Genomic DNA, 13,734 nt, shown 5'->3' on the forward strand with positions numbered 1-13,734 from the left:
TGGGCCCCCAAAATGTGTGGAAATGAAAGGAAGCTCACTCCCCGTGGCCTCAGCAGCTGACGGAACGTCTTGGCTCAAGTGTCTGCGAGTTGGTCTAGATGTTGGCAGGCCTCAGCGACCCACGGGCTTAGGGAGAGTATTGGCCAAGGCCCCAGCTCCACTCTGGATGAGGTTCTTAACCATAGTCCCTGCTTCACTATCTCCCCTGGGCCTCCGGTGCCCCACACAGCAAGGCTCTAGACAGGAGAGGACGGGAGGCGCAGGTTTCTCGTCCCAACGCCAGCTGGGGTCAGGCTGGGGCCGGCCTGGACTGGCTCTCCTGGCCTTGTCGCTAGACACTAGAGGGCGTTTCGGGCAGCAGCCGGGTGCCTCCTTGGGCTGAACGTGGGCTCAGGCCTTTCCCACGAACTTCCTGCCTTCCACGACGCTCTGTGGCCACTGGCCTGGGGAGGGCGCCGAGACCACTAGCACAGCGAGGTGAGGGTCCAGCACCCGATGTAAGCGGTAGTAGACAGTGGGTCCTCCGTGGAGGGCCCAGTGGACCCTGCGGCCGCCAGACTCCAGGTGAGACACCAGGAAGCACTTCCGGATTGTTAGGGTCTGGGGACCGGATCTGATAGCCCTGGGAGGGACCTGAATGGGCTGCGGTTTCGGCCGCTTCCGACGTTCGAGGACAGCTGGCCACCGGGGGCGCCAGAAGGCGGCCGGCGCTCTAGCCCGCCCGCGTTCTCTATGGCTGCCGCGTCTCCGAGTTGCGCCGCCCGGGCCAGAGCGCTGCCCCAGCGCCGCCGTGGAGGAGGCCTGCAGTTCTTTGGGGTTCTGACGCCCCCAGGACCCAAGGGCGCGGGTGCGGACGCCAGCCTGTCCAACCCTGGCCCAGCCCCAGAGCCGTGCCGCTCTGAGACCCCTGACCCCATCCCGACCGGACCGGACCCCCCCTCGGAAAAACCCTGCTCCTACTCTGAGTGGAACCTCTCATGCCGCCCCGGCCAGCCTTGAACCCAGACCCAGCCACTAGAGCTTGGGCCCCTGCCCCCGCCCCAGCGCCCGGCCTCCTCGCCATGCGTGGGAAGCTGCTGCCGCTGGCCGGCCTTTACCTGGTGCAGGGCCTGCCCTATGGGCTGCAGTCTGGGCTGCTGCCCGTGCTGCTGCGGGCCCGCGGCCTCTCCCTGACACGCGTGGGACTGGCCAAGGCGCTGTATGCACCGTGGCTGTTCAAGCTTGTGTGGGCCCCGCTGGTGGACACTCGGGGCTCCCCAAGGGCCTGGCTGACGCTCAGCACAGCTGCTCTGGGCCTGGTGTGTGGGCTGCTGGCATCCCACCCTCCCGCCGCAGCTGGTCAGGCCGGTCTGCCTGTCACGGTGGCGGGGCTGCTTCTGCTGCTGAATCTGGCTGCAGCTGTGCAGGATGTGGCCCTGGACACGCTGGCTGTACGGCTCCTGGAGCCCGCCGAGCTGGGGCCTGGCAACACTGTGCAGGTGGTCGCATACAAGCTGGGGGCGGTGCTGGCTGGGGGTGGGCTGCTGGCCTTTGTGCCCACCCTATCCTGGCCCCTGCTCTTTCTGCTCCTGGCTGCCACTTATTGGTTGGCTGCTGCCTTGACCTGGGTGGCACCAGCCCTGCAACAGCTTCCCACACCTCTGCCCTCAGAACACCCCCGACACACCCTGCACCTTGGGCAGGACTTGCTGGCCGTGCCTGGAACCCTGTGGACAGTGGGCTTCGTGCTCACCTACAAGCTGGGTGAGTCAGGAACAGCAGGGGTGGGTCCCCAGGAGCCCTGGAACTCACTTGCAGGGCTGCCTTTCCTCTTTGGGGTCTGACCTGAAGTCTGGAGCCCAGCCCGGCCCTCTGCAGGTCCAGCTCCAGCCACACTCCCTTGGGCCTCACTGAGCTGCTTCACGCTGACCCTGAGCGTCGTCGAAGGCCAGCCCCAGCTGTCTCCTGGCATCTGTGGCCCAGGAAAAAGGCAGGGCTGGGGGAGCATGACTGAGACCCAGGTGGAGGTGTGCCAACCATCCCTGCTGACTCTCTCCACAGGCGAGCAGGGCACCAGCGGCCTGTTCCCACTGCTCTTGCTGGACTGCGGCATCTCTGCCCCAGAGCTGGGGCTGTGGAATGGTGTGGGCGCTGTGGCCTGCTCCATTGCTGGCTCATCCCTGGGTGGGGCCCTCCTGGCCAGGCGCCGGTGAGCCCCCCTCAGCCTGCCCCACCCACCTGTCTCCCCTTCCTTCCCCGCGCCCTCTGACCTGCCCCATCACCCCACCCCAGGCAGCCACTGCCCCTGTTGAAGTCAGCGCTTCAGTTCCGTCTTGGGGGCCTGGCCTGCCAGACTGCCGTGCTCTTTCACCTGGACAGCCCTGGGGCCAGCCTGGCCCCCAGCACAGTCCTGAGAGGTGAGGGGTGGGCCACAGGGGGGAGGAGCTTGGAGTCCTGGGCCCTGCTGACCTCAGCCCTCCCAGGTGCAGCCCTGCTGAGCCTGTGTCTGCAGCACTTCCTGGGGGGCCTGGTCACAACCACCACCTTCACCCTGATGATGCGCTGCAGCCAGCTGGCACCAAGTGCCCTGCAGGTGAGGGGATGTGGCTGCAACACCAGGGGCTGCAGGACTGGAGTCCAAGCAGGTCCTGACGTGACTCCCCCTCCCCCAGCAGGCCACACACTACAGTCTCCTGGCCACTCTGGAGCTGCTGGGGAAGCTGCTGATGGGCACGCTGGCTGGAGCCCTGGCTGACAGCCTGGGGCCACGCCTCTGCTTCTCCGTCTTCCTCGCTCTCTCAGCCATGCCCATGCTGTACCTGGGCCTTGCACCCAACACCCTGGCCTGAACTGGGTGGCCAGACTTATCAATAAAGTGGAGCGTGCCTTCGGACTGTGTCCGGGATGAGTGACGTGCAAGGTTGTCCTCAGACTGGGGGGTTGTCCGCGCTGGAAGAAGGGTTCCTGAAAATGGCTCGAGCATCTTTTATTCTGTACTTTATTCTGCACGCTACTGGTGGTGGCCTTTGTCCAGAGTGGTTGGTCGCTGTCCTGGCCACTGATATCTACGCCCATCTTTGCCTCGAGGACCTGCTGCACCTGACACCCCCCCATGCTGTGGCCACGCAGCCCCTGCTCAGGCCCGTGCTTGTGACGTGGGGGAACTGGGTCCTTCCGCGGCAGAGTGGTCAGCAGCCCCACAGCAGGATCTCCTCTGTGGCCAAGTGCATGAGGGCATGGAAGCTCAGGTGCAGGTACTTTCTCCAGAAGCGCTTGTCCCGCCCGTACACCTGGGCCGGATAGCAGGGGCTTCCTGCAGTGGGAGGAGACACGGCTCTGACGACTCCGGCCAGGTCTGCCCCCAGCCCCCGCCTTGCTCAGGGCTGGGCCTCCCAGGTCCGCACCGATGCCGTGGAAGATCCGGGCCACAGCCCTGCCCGAGAACCGCTGCTCTGGCCACGAGGACAGGAGGTGGCGGATGTCCCGGCGGATCTGGTCCTCCCAGTCCTGGAGCTGCCGGTGGGGACACGTGGCATGCTGTTCTGCAGTGCTCGGTGAGGGGCGGGAGGCAGGTGTGTGCCTGCAGCCAGGGGTGCGTCCTCTCTGCAACTCCTCTCCTCCCCTCCCCCTCCCCGCTCCCCGGAGGCCCTGACACTCACCCTGGCCTGTCCTGGCTCAGGGTCCTCCTCGGCCTCCACGCCCCCCGGTGCTTCTAACTCCTCCTCGAAGTAGTGGCTGAGCAGGGCCTTGAGCCTGCCGCTGCGTGCCTCATCGGGCTGCTCCAGACACGGCCCGCAACTGGGGAAGGCCACGCTGGGGTGGGGAAAACCTGTCAGAGCGGCCCACCTTGGGGAGGATGGGGTGGCCCAGGCCCTGCCCAGCCCCTCCTGCACCTGTGGAAAGCCCGGAAGGTGCGGTGCAGGCGGGCCAGGGCTTCTCGCTCACGGGCCTGCACGCGGCCGTGCAGGAAGTCACAGATCTGGTCCCTCTCCTGGGCTGTCAGGTCCCCGGGGCTGTGCAGGTGGAAGGCCAGCTCCCTGAACTCCACCAGCACCCCCGTGCCCTGAGGCACACCTGCCAGATAGGGTGTCAGAAACTGGCAGAAAGGCGGCAAACAGGAGGCAAGCAGGGCTGGGGGCGGGCGCACCTGTCCCGGGCTCTGGATCCCACCGCAGCTGGTGGAGAGCCCGCCGCACGGGGGCCAGCTCCCAGCCCATGGAGTCTGCCAGCTCGACCACGTCCAGCTCCACAGAACTGCTTCCCCCACCTGTCATCTTGGGGCACTGCCGGGCCAAACACACAGCCAGTGGGGGACACCTGTTCCAGGGGGAGGGACGTGTGACTGGCAGCCCTGGCTCTCTGTCCCGGTCCTGAGCCCGGGGTGGGATTGCGCTCACCTGCGGGCCAGGGCCTGGAGCTGGGTGGGGCCCCCGGGGCAGCGCAGGTGGCAGCAGGCATAGGTGGGCGCCAGCAGCTTCAGCCAATGCTGTGGGTGCAGCTCAAGGTAGCACAGCAGAGTCTCGATGGCTGGGGGCAGAGCAGGGCTCAGAAGATGCGGGGGTGCTGGGGTGTCCCCCCCCCCACGCTCCCTGCTCCTCACCCTCCTCGGGCAAATCCAGGGCTTGCACGGTTGGCTGCACCGGGAGCGCCCGCTTGTGGCCCGGGCACCGGGTTGTGTGCTCGAGGCTGGGATGGTCAGCGTCCTGGGGAGATGTAGCCACGAGGACCCTGGCCGAGTGCTCTTCCTGGCTCTCGTCTCCCTGCTGCTCTGGGGACTGCCGGGCGCAAGCACAGGGAGGGAACACGCGCTGCACCAGCCTCTTCACGGCGAGGAAGTCGATGACGTTGGCGTGAACGTGTCTGCGCAGCTCCCACAGATCCTCACCCTGCAGCAGAGCAGCATGAATGAGGGGCCGCAGCAGGGGGCGGGGCTGGGGGAGCGGTGGGGGGACGGGTACCCACCTGGGGCCGGAGGAAGACGTGGCACTGTGCAGGCTGCCCATCACGCCCAGCCCGGCCCACAGCCTGCACGTAGCTCTCAAAGCTTGGGGGCAACCCCAGGTGCAGCACGGCCCGCACGTCTGGCCGGTCCAGCCCCATCCCGAAGGCCACCGTGGCCACCACCACCCGCAGCCGGCCCTCCATGAAGGCCCGTTGCACCCGCCGCCGCTCCCGGCTGCCCATGCCGGCATGGTAGGCTTCAGCCACAGCCTCCGGGGCTCGGCCTGCAGGGAAGACCCATGATGGTCAGGTCGGGCATGTGCCCGGGGCCCATCTGTGGAGTGCAGGCCTGCCTCCACCTCACCTCGGGATCCTGGGGCCTGGGCCTCACGCAGGCAGGTGCGCAGCAGGGCAGCGACACGCTCCGTGTCCTCTCGTCTGTTACAGTAGACGATGACAGAGTCCAGGGCACGGAAACGATCACTCTGCAGCAGCGTCACCAGAGCCTGGAGAGGACGAGGCTGAGCACGAGCAGTCGGAAGGCAGGGCCTCTGCTCGGCCCGCGCGTGCGTGCTTACCTGCTCTGGGTCCCTGTCCGAAGACACAGAGAGGTGCAGGTTGGCAGGGATGGTGCCCGGCCCCCTGAGGATAGACTCTTCGGCCACGCCCAGGTGCCGGGCCACGTCAAGGGCACTGCTGCGCGTGGCCGTGGCTGTGAGACCCAGGAAGCAGCTTATACCCACGCATTCCCGCAACACCTGCGTGGAGAGGAGTGGTGAGATGCCCAGCCTTCCTTGGTCTGCTCACGTAGCACCCCCCCCGCCCCCCCACACAAGGCTTACCTGGCAGACACGCAGGTAGCAGGGCCGGAAGTTGTGGGACCACTGGGAGAGGCAGTGGGCCTCGTCGATACAGGCAAAGGCGACCAGTGGCAGCTGAGCGAGGAGGGCAGCGCCCCCCGCCCCAACTAGCGCCTCTGGCGACAGCATCAGCACTTGCACCTGGGCTGACCGAACCTGAGGATGACGGCAAGGTCAGGAGCACCGCCCAGGGGGTCTGCCTGCTGCCTCTGCCGCTCTCGCCCTGTGAGGGCCCCTTACCTTCTGCAGGGCGGAGGCCCGCTCCTTCTTAGTCATCCCCGAGTGAATGCAGACCGCCTTCAGGCCTGGGGGCAAGCCGGAAACCTGCAGGTACAGGAGCACAGCCTGTCACAGGCCACCAGCCCTGGCCCTTCCCCACATGCCTCTTAGAATGGTTTGGCCGGACAACTACTGCTGTGTCCCCTCCAGGATCTAGAGGGGGAAAAACCCAGGTCCTGGGTCCTGTGACTAAGGGTTCAGAGCCACCTGTGGGCTTGGACTCAGGAGCACTGGAGACAGGTCCCCATGGGGACGCCCCCTCCCCCAAGCTGCTCCTCTTGTGGGTGGGCCTGGGTCTAGCCAGCTGTGTCCCTGCTGCCTTTGGGCCACTGCCAGCTCATAGACAGAGCTGAAAATGGCCTGGCGACTTGCCACTCGGGGGTGGGGGGGGGGGCAAGAAGCAGCAGCCCAAGCGGGTCAGCAGAGCCACGGGTACCAGCTCTCGCCTTCTGCACCTACGCAAAGACCCTGTCCACCAACCTGGTTGTCCATGAGCGACATGAGAGGAGAAATGACCAGCGTGAGGCAGGGGCTTCGCCGGAAGTAGAGCAGCGCGGGGAGCTGGTAGCACAGGGACTTACCAGCCCCCGTAGGCAGTACCAGCAACGTGGACACACCTGGGTTTTACCGAGAGGGTCAAGAGCACAGCTCTGTGGCCCAGCCGCAGTCCCACCGCGCCCCCTGCCGGCCATACTCACCAGACAGGATCCGCATGACCACACGCTCCTGCAAAGGGTAGAAGGCTTGGTGCCCCAGCTGCTCCAGGGCCTGAAGCACCTCAGCTGGCGTGTCTGTGGACACAGGTATCAGTCAGCACGGCCCCGAGTCGCCCCCACCTCCCAGTCAAGGCTCTGGAGCTGGTAGGCGTCTACTCACCTACCACCTGCCCCAAAGGCCCTGGCAGATAGAGTGGTGGCACAGGAGGCGGACAAGGAGCCTTGGGCACAGACTGCCCTGTGGGCACCAGCAGCTCAGGCCCTGCAGGCTCTGTGTCCTCTTCACCTGCCGAGAGCAGATAAGACAGGGTAGGACAGGAGCTCCGGGCTGGTCTGGGGTCACTCTGGCAAGAAAGCCACTTGCTACAACCTCTCCTCCACCTCTTTGCTCACCAGAGTTGGCGGCAGGCAGCGCCCATTCTCTGGGATACTTCCTTGAACGTGGCCCGGGTCTGTGCGCCACCCTCATCCTTGCCACCCTCCTTCTGAGGGGCCAGGGTAAGTTCTGGACCAGGGGCAGGAGTTAGGAGGGCACAACAACCCCTGCGAGCAGCGCTGGCCCAAGCCACCCCCCAGGGCAGAGGCCTCACCTGGCTGAGGGCACTGGGATGCCCCGTGACTGAGCTGCCCGCACTGGGAGCAAGAATCCTGGGCTGTGGCTCTGCGCTGACCACCCCCAAAACACTCTCCTTTCTTCTGCCACTTCTGCTTCCATACCTAGTGCGGACGCAAAGGAGACTCACAGAGCAAGAAGCAAGGCAGGTGGGCGGGAACATCCGGCACCACCTTCTCACCTGCTTGCGAAGGAGCCTGCCCCTTGAGGCCGGGCCCCGTACGTAGCGTTTCTGCTTCATGTTGAGTCGCACATAGTTCCCCCTGTTCTGGACAGCAAGTCTAGAAGAGACGCACAGGTCGACTGCACCCACAGCCCTCCCCACCGTGGCGCGACTGAAGGCAGCGCTGCTGGGAGGCTAAGGCAGTGATACCTGGGGGCTGGGGGCTTGCTGGGGGGCTGTGCCTGCACAGGCTGCTCTGGACAGTCTTCTGTAGGCACTGCAGCCCCAGCTCCTGCAGGCAGGGGTCCTGCGTGGCCGCTGTCCTGCTGGGTCTGTGCAGGGCTTCCCTCCAGCTCCCCACTCCATCTCCGCTTCTTGCCTTGACGGGGACCAGGCTGAGAGTTCCCTGCACTGATACCAGCTGCTAGTAGGGTTGGAGTCTCTGGGCCCTGTAAAGTCACCTCAGGGCCAGCGCTGGGACCGAAGACAGATGCAACACCTGGAGTAAGAAGCTGGGACTCCTCTGCACCCAGGCAAGGCTGGCAGGCCCTGGGAACCCCCAGAAAATCTGAGGTCCCGTTGTGACACCGCTGCAGCCAGCCTGGGTCTAGGGAGCCCAGCCGCAGGCTCAGGGATGCCCTCAACTGCTGGGGCCGGCCTGGCCTCAGCTCGGGCCTGGGAGGCTGGGGGGGCACCTCACTGACTTCTTCTGGAGAGATGATGGCAGCTCCTGTGCCTGGTGGCCCTGGGGAAGGCATCTTAGAGGAGGATCTTCGTGTAAGCCGGGGTATTCGGCCCAGGGCTGGCCCAGCCTGGGAGGGAGAGATAAGCAAGCAGGAACTGAGGCCTTTGGGGTGCTGCAGACTCTGAAACCTGCTGGAGGCCCCACCTGTAACAGCTGGGCGATGTGAGAAACCTAAGGCTGGGATGTAAAAGAAGTCGAGACTAGAGGCGACGCTGAGCTCTTCTGGAGAGCTGCGCTCTGGGAAATGCTGGAGTTGTGTGTGTGCACGTGAACACGTGTGAAGACTTAACGGGGTTGGCTGCCTGCTGATCCTGCTTCTGGGCCAAGCGTAGCTCTGGACCCAGGCTGGATGCACTGCCTGCCCGACCCTCACCTGCAGACTGCCCTTTAGGTTGGCCTTAAGTCTCTTCCCGTAGTCATGCACAGATCCCTGAGAGCTGAGCCTTGATGGAGGATGGGGGCTCTGGGTCGCGGCCCGATTCAGGTGGGGCCCCCAGCAGCTGGGCTCCAGCATCTGCAGGAAGAGACGGTAGAGATCTAGGCCACGGAAAAGCTGGCGCAGGGGGGAACAGAGGTGTCTCCAGCCCCGGAGACCTGAGGGTGGGGGCTGTCCTTCCTCCACCCTGTCAGCCCGGCCCCTGAGTTCTTTGCCCCACAGAGCCTGGGTCACGACTCCTCCTGGATCCGGCATACAGGAAGTTGACCGATAGGCTGGGATGTCGAGCCCGGGTACCTCCTCGGCCGCCGCCGCGGGAAGCGACTGCTCCGAGCCGTGAGGCCCGACGCCGCCGGCCTGACCCAGTGCCTCCTTCAGGGTGCGGTAGTCCCGGTGGAGCGCTGAGGGCGGGGCCGGACGGGGGTGTGTGTCGGTGTTCAGGAGGCAGGGCTCGGCTGGGCGTGGGGATGGAGGCCGCCCGCCCCCTGCCCGCGTCCCCGGCCGCTGCCTCCGCCCCGCGCCCGCTCGCTCACCGCGGGTCTCCTCGGGCGCCGCTTCCACGTCCTCCTGTAAAGGGAGCGCGTCAGCCGGATGCCGCTCCCTCAGATCCCCGCCCACGGGCAGCCCGCACCTGGCCCGGCAACCGCCCGCTCCGCCGCCGAAACGCGCGCCCCCTTTACACGCCTGCACCCGCTCCCGCACATCCCGCAGCTGCTCCATGGTCGCCCTGCCCTGCGCCCGGCGCCCCAGGAATCTCCCGCCAGGAGGGCGACGCCGGCCGCCAGCCACTGGGGGCGCTCGGCGGGGTTGGAGGCGGGGCGACGCGGCGGCCGCCGGGCCGGGGCAGCCAATCCGCGGGGCCCTGAGGCGGCAGCCAATGGGGGGCGTAACGTCATCGCGGCGCGCGGCGGCGCTGGGCGGGGCGCGGCGTACGGCGAGGCGGGGCCGGCGGCGACGGCGGCGGCGGCGTCTGCGGGCCCGGTGAGCGCAGGCTGCCGGCCGGGGACGGAGCGTGGCGACGTGTGTCCCCGTCTCTGCCTGGCCGCACGAGGCCGGTGCGGGCGCTCGGGACGGCGCCGCCCGGGAGGCGGGGGTGGGAGCCCAGGCGGTGTGGCTGCGGGCAGGGGAGGACCCGGAGCACGGTGCCGGGCTGAGCGGCCTCGGGTCCCAGGAGGCGACGCGCAGGCTTCGAGGGGCAGACCCCGCCCGGAAGGCGGAGGGCGTCGGATTTAGAGCCTCCCGCGGCTCGAGGCTTGGAGGAGCCGGGCGGGGGCATCTTCAGGGAAACGGCGGAGCCGCGGGCCGGTGGGGGGGACGGCGGCCACTACACAGAGGCTCCTCCCACGGTGACCACACTGGCTGCTTTCGTTTCCTCTCGTGACAGGTGCTTGGTTGGTCTGTCCTGTCACAGCGAGGTATGAATCGTCCTCGCGAGATTTGTCCACAGGCAGAGCGAGGCCGAGGGTTGACGTCCCGGGCTTCTCAGGAACCAGTGTCCTAAGGACTTGTGTGTGAGGTCCGCGAGAGCAGGGGCTCTGGAGCCAGGCTGCCACCCTTCCCGAGCTCATCATCCAGGCTGTGACCTCTGTCGGGCAAGACCTAGGTCTTAGTTGTCTAACCTGTTTTCAGGGAGATGACCCAGAAGCAGTTTTGAGGATCAGGTGCCAGGCGGGCGCACAGTAAGTCAGCAGCAGAGCTGACACCCAGGTACCCTGTGCTCTCGGGCACCTCCTTTGTGCTCCTTGTCAGTTTGGACGTCCCTTTGGCAGCTGCCTCTACCCATCTGAGCAAAGGCCCCTAATTTGGGGCCTCTGAATCCCATGGGTTTGAGACTTGGTCTCTTAACATGGTTCTCCAGGGATGAGAGAGACGTTTACGCAGGTGGCGAGGATCTCGATGGGTGAGGCATTCTTTCTGTAAATCTCCAGGGTCTCCGTGCCTGATAATGCTCCTGGAAGACAGTAGTTAGAACCGGGGCTCGTGTTGAGGGCTTGGGTTACTCAGGCCCCTTGGACTCAGGGTTGTCTGGGTTCTGGTCTTTTCTACCTGCCCTGCTGTTTATTAAACTGCATCTGTACTTCCAACTCTTCTTTGCTGTGCTGCACAGAATCCAAGGGCGGCCTCCCAAGGCTTCTGAGGAGGCTGGGAGAGGGTCCTGTGATGCAGCTTCCAGCCCCCTGGTAGTATCCCATCTCTCTAGTGCTTGGGGGATAGGGGGGTTTGTTTTTGCCTACTTTTAAGGAAGGGCAGAAGAGCAGATCTCTGATAAGTGGCATTGTGATTTGGGAGGCCTGGAATACAGATGGTGGGCCCTGCAGAGTAACAGCCATCAAAAGCACACGCAGGCAAGCTGGTCATCTCTGGTGCCATGCTGTCTATGTGCTGCTCGATGGCTTTGTCTCCCTAGGGAGGCCCCCGTGCTGGAGGGCGGGGACTGGGGGTGGCCTCGTTCTCCTTCTCACTACCCTTAGCCTAAGGCAAAGCACCTAGCACTTGCTCTTTGGTGCCATGGTTCTCCACTCTGTGCCGAGCACCATGCTGAGCTTTCCCACTACCAGCGCGTGGAGGGGGTGGAGGCCTGGGGTCTGTCCTCCCCACTGAAGGGCCCTTCCCTGCAGGTGGCCTCCTGCCCGGCCCAGCACCATGCACACCCTTGTGTTCCTGAGCACACGGCAGGTGCTCCAGTGCCAGTCAGCTGCCTGCCAGGCCTTGCCCCTGCTACCACGAGAGCTCTTCCCCTTGCTCTTCAAAGTGGCCTTCATGGACAAGAAGACCGTTGTGCTGCGTGAGCTGGTGCACACGTGGCCCTTTCCACTGCTTAGCTTCCAGCAGCTGCTGCAGGAGTGTGCCCACTGCAGCCGGGCCCTGCTGCAGGAGCGGCCTAGCACAGAAAGCATGCAAGCCGTGATCCTGGGGCTGACTGCCCGGCTCCACACCCCGGAGACTGAGGCTGGCACACAGCCCCTCTGCAGGTATGGGCTCACTGGAGGGGCCCTCGGGCCTGGGGGGTGCAGAAAGGGTCTCCTAAGAGGTTCCAGGCTAGTGCAAGAGCACAATGCAGGAACAGGCATGTTGCTCCTGTCCTAAGGTGGCTGGGAGTGGGTGTGGGCTGTGTTCCCTTGTCTCCTGCCTCAGCCCACCCGTGCTCCCAGGAAGCACACGCTGCGGGTGCTGGACATGACGGGCCTCCTGGATGACGGCGTGGAGCAGGACCCGGGCACCATGAGCATGTGGGACTGCACGGCAGCTGTGGCCCGCACGTGCATCGCACAGCAGCAGGGCAGGACTGCAGAGCCCGGCCTGGCCCCCGTTCCTGTGGAGGTGCGTGTGGACCTGCGGGTGAACCGGGCCTCTTACGCGTTCTTGCGGGAGGCACTCCGTAGCAGCGCGGGCAGTCCACTGCGGCTCTGCTGCCGGGACCTGCGGGCTGAGGACCTGCCCATGCGCAATACCGTGGCCCTGCTGCAGCTTCTGGATGCGGGCTGCCTGCGCCGCGTGGACCTGCGCTTCAACAACTTGGGCCTGCGAGGCCTGTCCGTCATCATCCCACACGTGGCCCGCTTCCAGCACCTGGCCAGCCTGCGGTTACACTATGTGCACGGGGACTCTCGGCAGCCCTCTGTGGACGGCGAGGACAACTTCCGTTACTTCCTGGCCCAGATGGGCCGCTTCACCTGTTTGCGGGAGCTCAGCATGGGCTCCTCTCTTCTCTCGGGGCGGCTGGACCAGCTGCTCAGGTGAGCAGGCCCTGCTGTTGCCCTGCCCTTCCCTTCCCTTCCCCTCCAGGAGGCCTTCCCCTGGCCCAGCCTGTTTGTGACCCCTTGTGTCCTCCGCAGCACCCTGCAGAGCCCCCTGGAGAGCCTGGAGCTGGCCTTCTGCGCCTTGCTGCCTGAGGACCTGCGTTTCCTGGCACGGAGCCCCCATGCTGTCCACCTCAAGAAGCTGGACCTGAGTGGCAATGACCTGTCCGGCAGCCAGCTGGAGCCCTTCCAGGGTCTGCTGCAGGCAGCAGCAGCCACGCTGCTGCACCTCGAGCTGACCGAGTGCCAGCTTGCCGATACCCAACTGCTGGCCACACTTCCTGTGCTGACTCGTTGTGCCAGCCTCCGCTACCTCGGCCTCTACGGCAACCCGCTGTCTATGGCGGGCCTCAAGGAGCTCCTGAGGGACTCGGTGGCACAGGCCGAGCTGCGCACGGTGGTGCACCCTTTCCCCGTGGACTGCTATGAGGGCCTGCCGTGGCCACCGCCTGCCTCTGTCCTGCTGGAAGCCTCCATCAATGAGGAGAAGTTTGCCCGCGTGGAGGCTGAGTTGCACCAGTTGCTACTGGCCTCAGGCCGTGCCCACGTGCTCTGGACCACAGACATCTATGGGCGCCTGGCTGCAGACTACTTTAGCCTGTGATCTCCAGGCTCTGGGTGAGAGTTAGGCTGTCCTGGGGTCCAGGGCTGCTGGAGGCCTCTTGCCCCTTGGGTAGTCAGAGCCTTTGGGACCTTGCTGGAGGCCTGGCACGAAGGCACTAGTCTCCGACTTTTTGGCTCCTGGGCGCACCTTGAGCATGCCCATGCTTTGTGCAGCACCCTGTGCAGTTTGTCCTGCGCTTGCTCCCCTGACTCACTGACCATCTGTGGGCCTGAGGGCTGGATTCCAGGCCTACATGGCCCTGCTTGGTTTGGCTGCACTTAGCTGCCCTCCGGTGTCCTGGTTCTCTCCTTGGAATGTTCCTGGGATCTATGAGCTGAGGGAGGATGTTTTCCTTTGGGCCCTCCCCAAGAGCAGACTGCTCTGGGGTGGAAGTTTGGACAGGGGCCTGCTTCAAGGAGGGTTGGGCTCCCAGGCACTCTGGGGCCTCTTAACGTTCTCCTTTCCCTGGCACACAGGAGACTGCCTGTCGGCCGGGTTTGGGGGCCAGAGGGTGTCGTTAAGGTACAAACGTGCAGTGTGCTTAGAACTTAAATCTGTGGCTAATTTTTCTGTCCTAACTGGTCAGAGTGAGTTGTCT

General features: G+C 65.3%; 3 protein-coding genes and 1 long non-coding RNA gene across 11 annotated transcripts; 3 read left to right on the plus strand and 1 right to left on the minus strand.

Annotated features, from left to right (window-relative positions):
- Positions 1–708: 708 nt before the first annotated feature.
- Positions 709–2,933, plus strand: MFSD3 (major facilitator superfamily domain containing 3). Of its 2 annotated transcripts, none has more exons than XM_059995401.2 (5): positions 709–1,743; positions 2,041–2,188; positions 2,272–2,396; positions 2,463–2,572; positions 2,655–2,933. In XM_059995401.2, the coding sequence occupies exons 1-5, from the start codon at positions 978–980 to the stop codon at positions 2,826–2,828; spliced, it is 1,323 nt and encodes a 440-aa protein (XP_059851384.1). In that variant the 5' UTR covers positions 709–977; the 3' UTR covers positions 2,829–2,933. The 2 variants fall into 2 exon arrangements, with proteins under 2 accessions (XP_059851384.1, XP_059851383.1); XM_059995400.2 differs by having other exon boundaries at positions 710–1,743; positions 2,652–2,933.
- An 88-nt stretch (positions 2,934–3,021) lies between these two features.
- RECQL4 (RecQ like helicase 4) lies at positions 3,022–9,490 on the minus strand. Its single transcript, XM_059995441.1, is given in 22 exon segments — positions 3,022–3,292; positions 3,384–3,492; positions 3,639–3,792; positions 3,873–4,053; positions 4,127–4,296; positions 4,377–4,506; positions 4,580–4,865; positions 4,942–5,204; positions 5,285–5,426; positions 5,499–5,678; positions 5,763–5,936; positions 6,021–6,104; positions 6,540–6,676; positions 6,758–6,850; positions 6,936–7,061; positions 7,366–7,492; positions 7,570–7,743; positions 7,746–8,363; positions 8,670–8,810; positions 9,030–9,133; positions 9,266–9,299; positions 9,417–9,490. Coding segments are annotated over 22 exon segments (3,588 nt in total). The 5' UTR covers positions 9,453–9,490; the 3' UTR covers positions 3,022–3,167.
- Positions 6,747–7,584, plus strand: LOC132413371 (uncharacterized). The gene is made up of 3 exons (XR_009516708.2): positions 6,747–6,862; positions 7,172–7,273; positions 7,497–7,584. It is a non-coding gene; the product is annotated as an uncharacterized lncRNA (long non-coding RNA).
- Positions 9,491–9,683: 193 nt separating the features above from the next.
- On the plus strand, positions 9,684–13,714 carry LRRC14 (leucine rich repeat containing 14). 7 transcript variants are annotated; one of them, XM_059995376.1, is made up of 5 exons: positions 10,175–10,248; positions 10,362–10,439; positions 11,351–11,704; positions 11,885–12,469; positions 12,569–13,714. In XM_059995376.1, exons 3-5 carry the CDS (start codon positions 11,376–11,378, stop codon positions 13,134–13,136), a joined length of 1,482 nt encoding a protein of 493 aa, XP_059851359.1. In that variant the 5' UTR covers positions 10,175–10,248; positions 10,362–10,439; positions 11,351–11,375; the 3' UTR covers positions 13,137–13,714. The 7 variants fall into 7 exon arrangements, with proteins under 7 accessions (XP_059851361.1, XP_059851358.1, XP_059851357.1 ...); XM_059995377.1 differs by having other exon boundaries at positions 10,362–10,411; XM_059995379.1 differs by lacking the exons at positions 10,175–10,248; positions 10,362–10,439 and adding an exon at positions 10,453–10,912 and having other exon boundaries at positions 11,885–12,053; positions 12,201–12,469.
- The last annotated feature ends 20 nt before the right edge of the window (positions 13,715–13,734 follow it).

This window comes from Delphinus delphis, chromosome 17 (genome assembly GCF_949987515.2).
Source record: "Delphinus delphis chromosome 17, mDelDel1.2, whole genome shotgun sequence".
NCBI classification, from domain to species: Eukaryota; Metazoa; Chordata; class Mammalia; order Artiodactyla; family Delphinidae; genus Delphinus; species Delphinus delphis.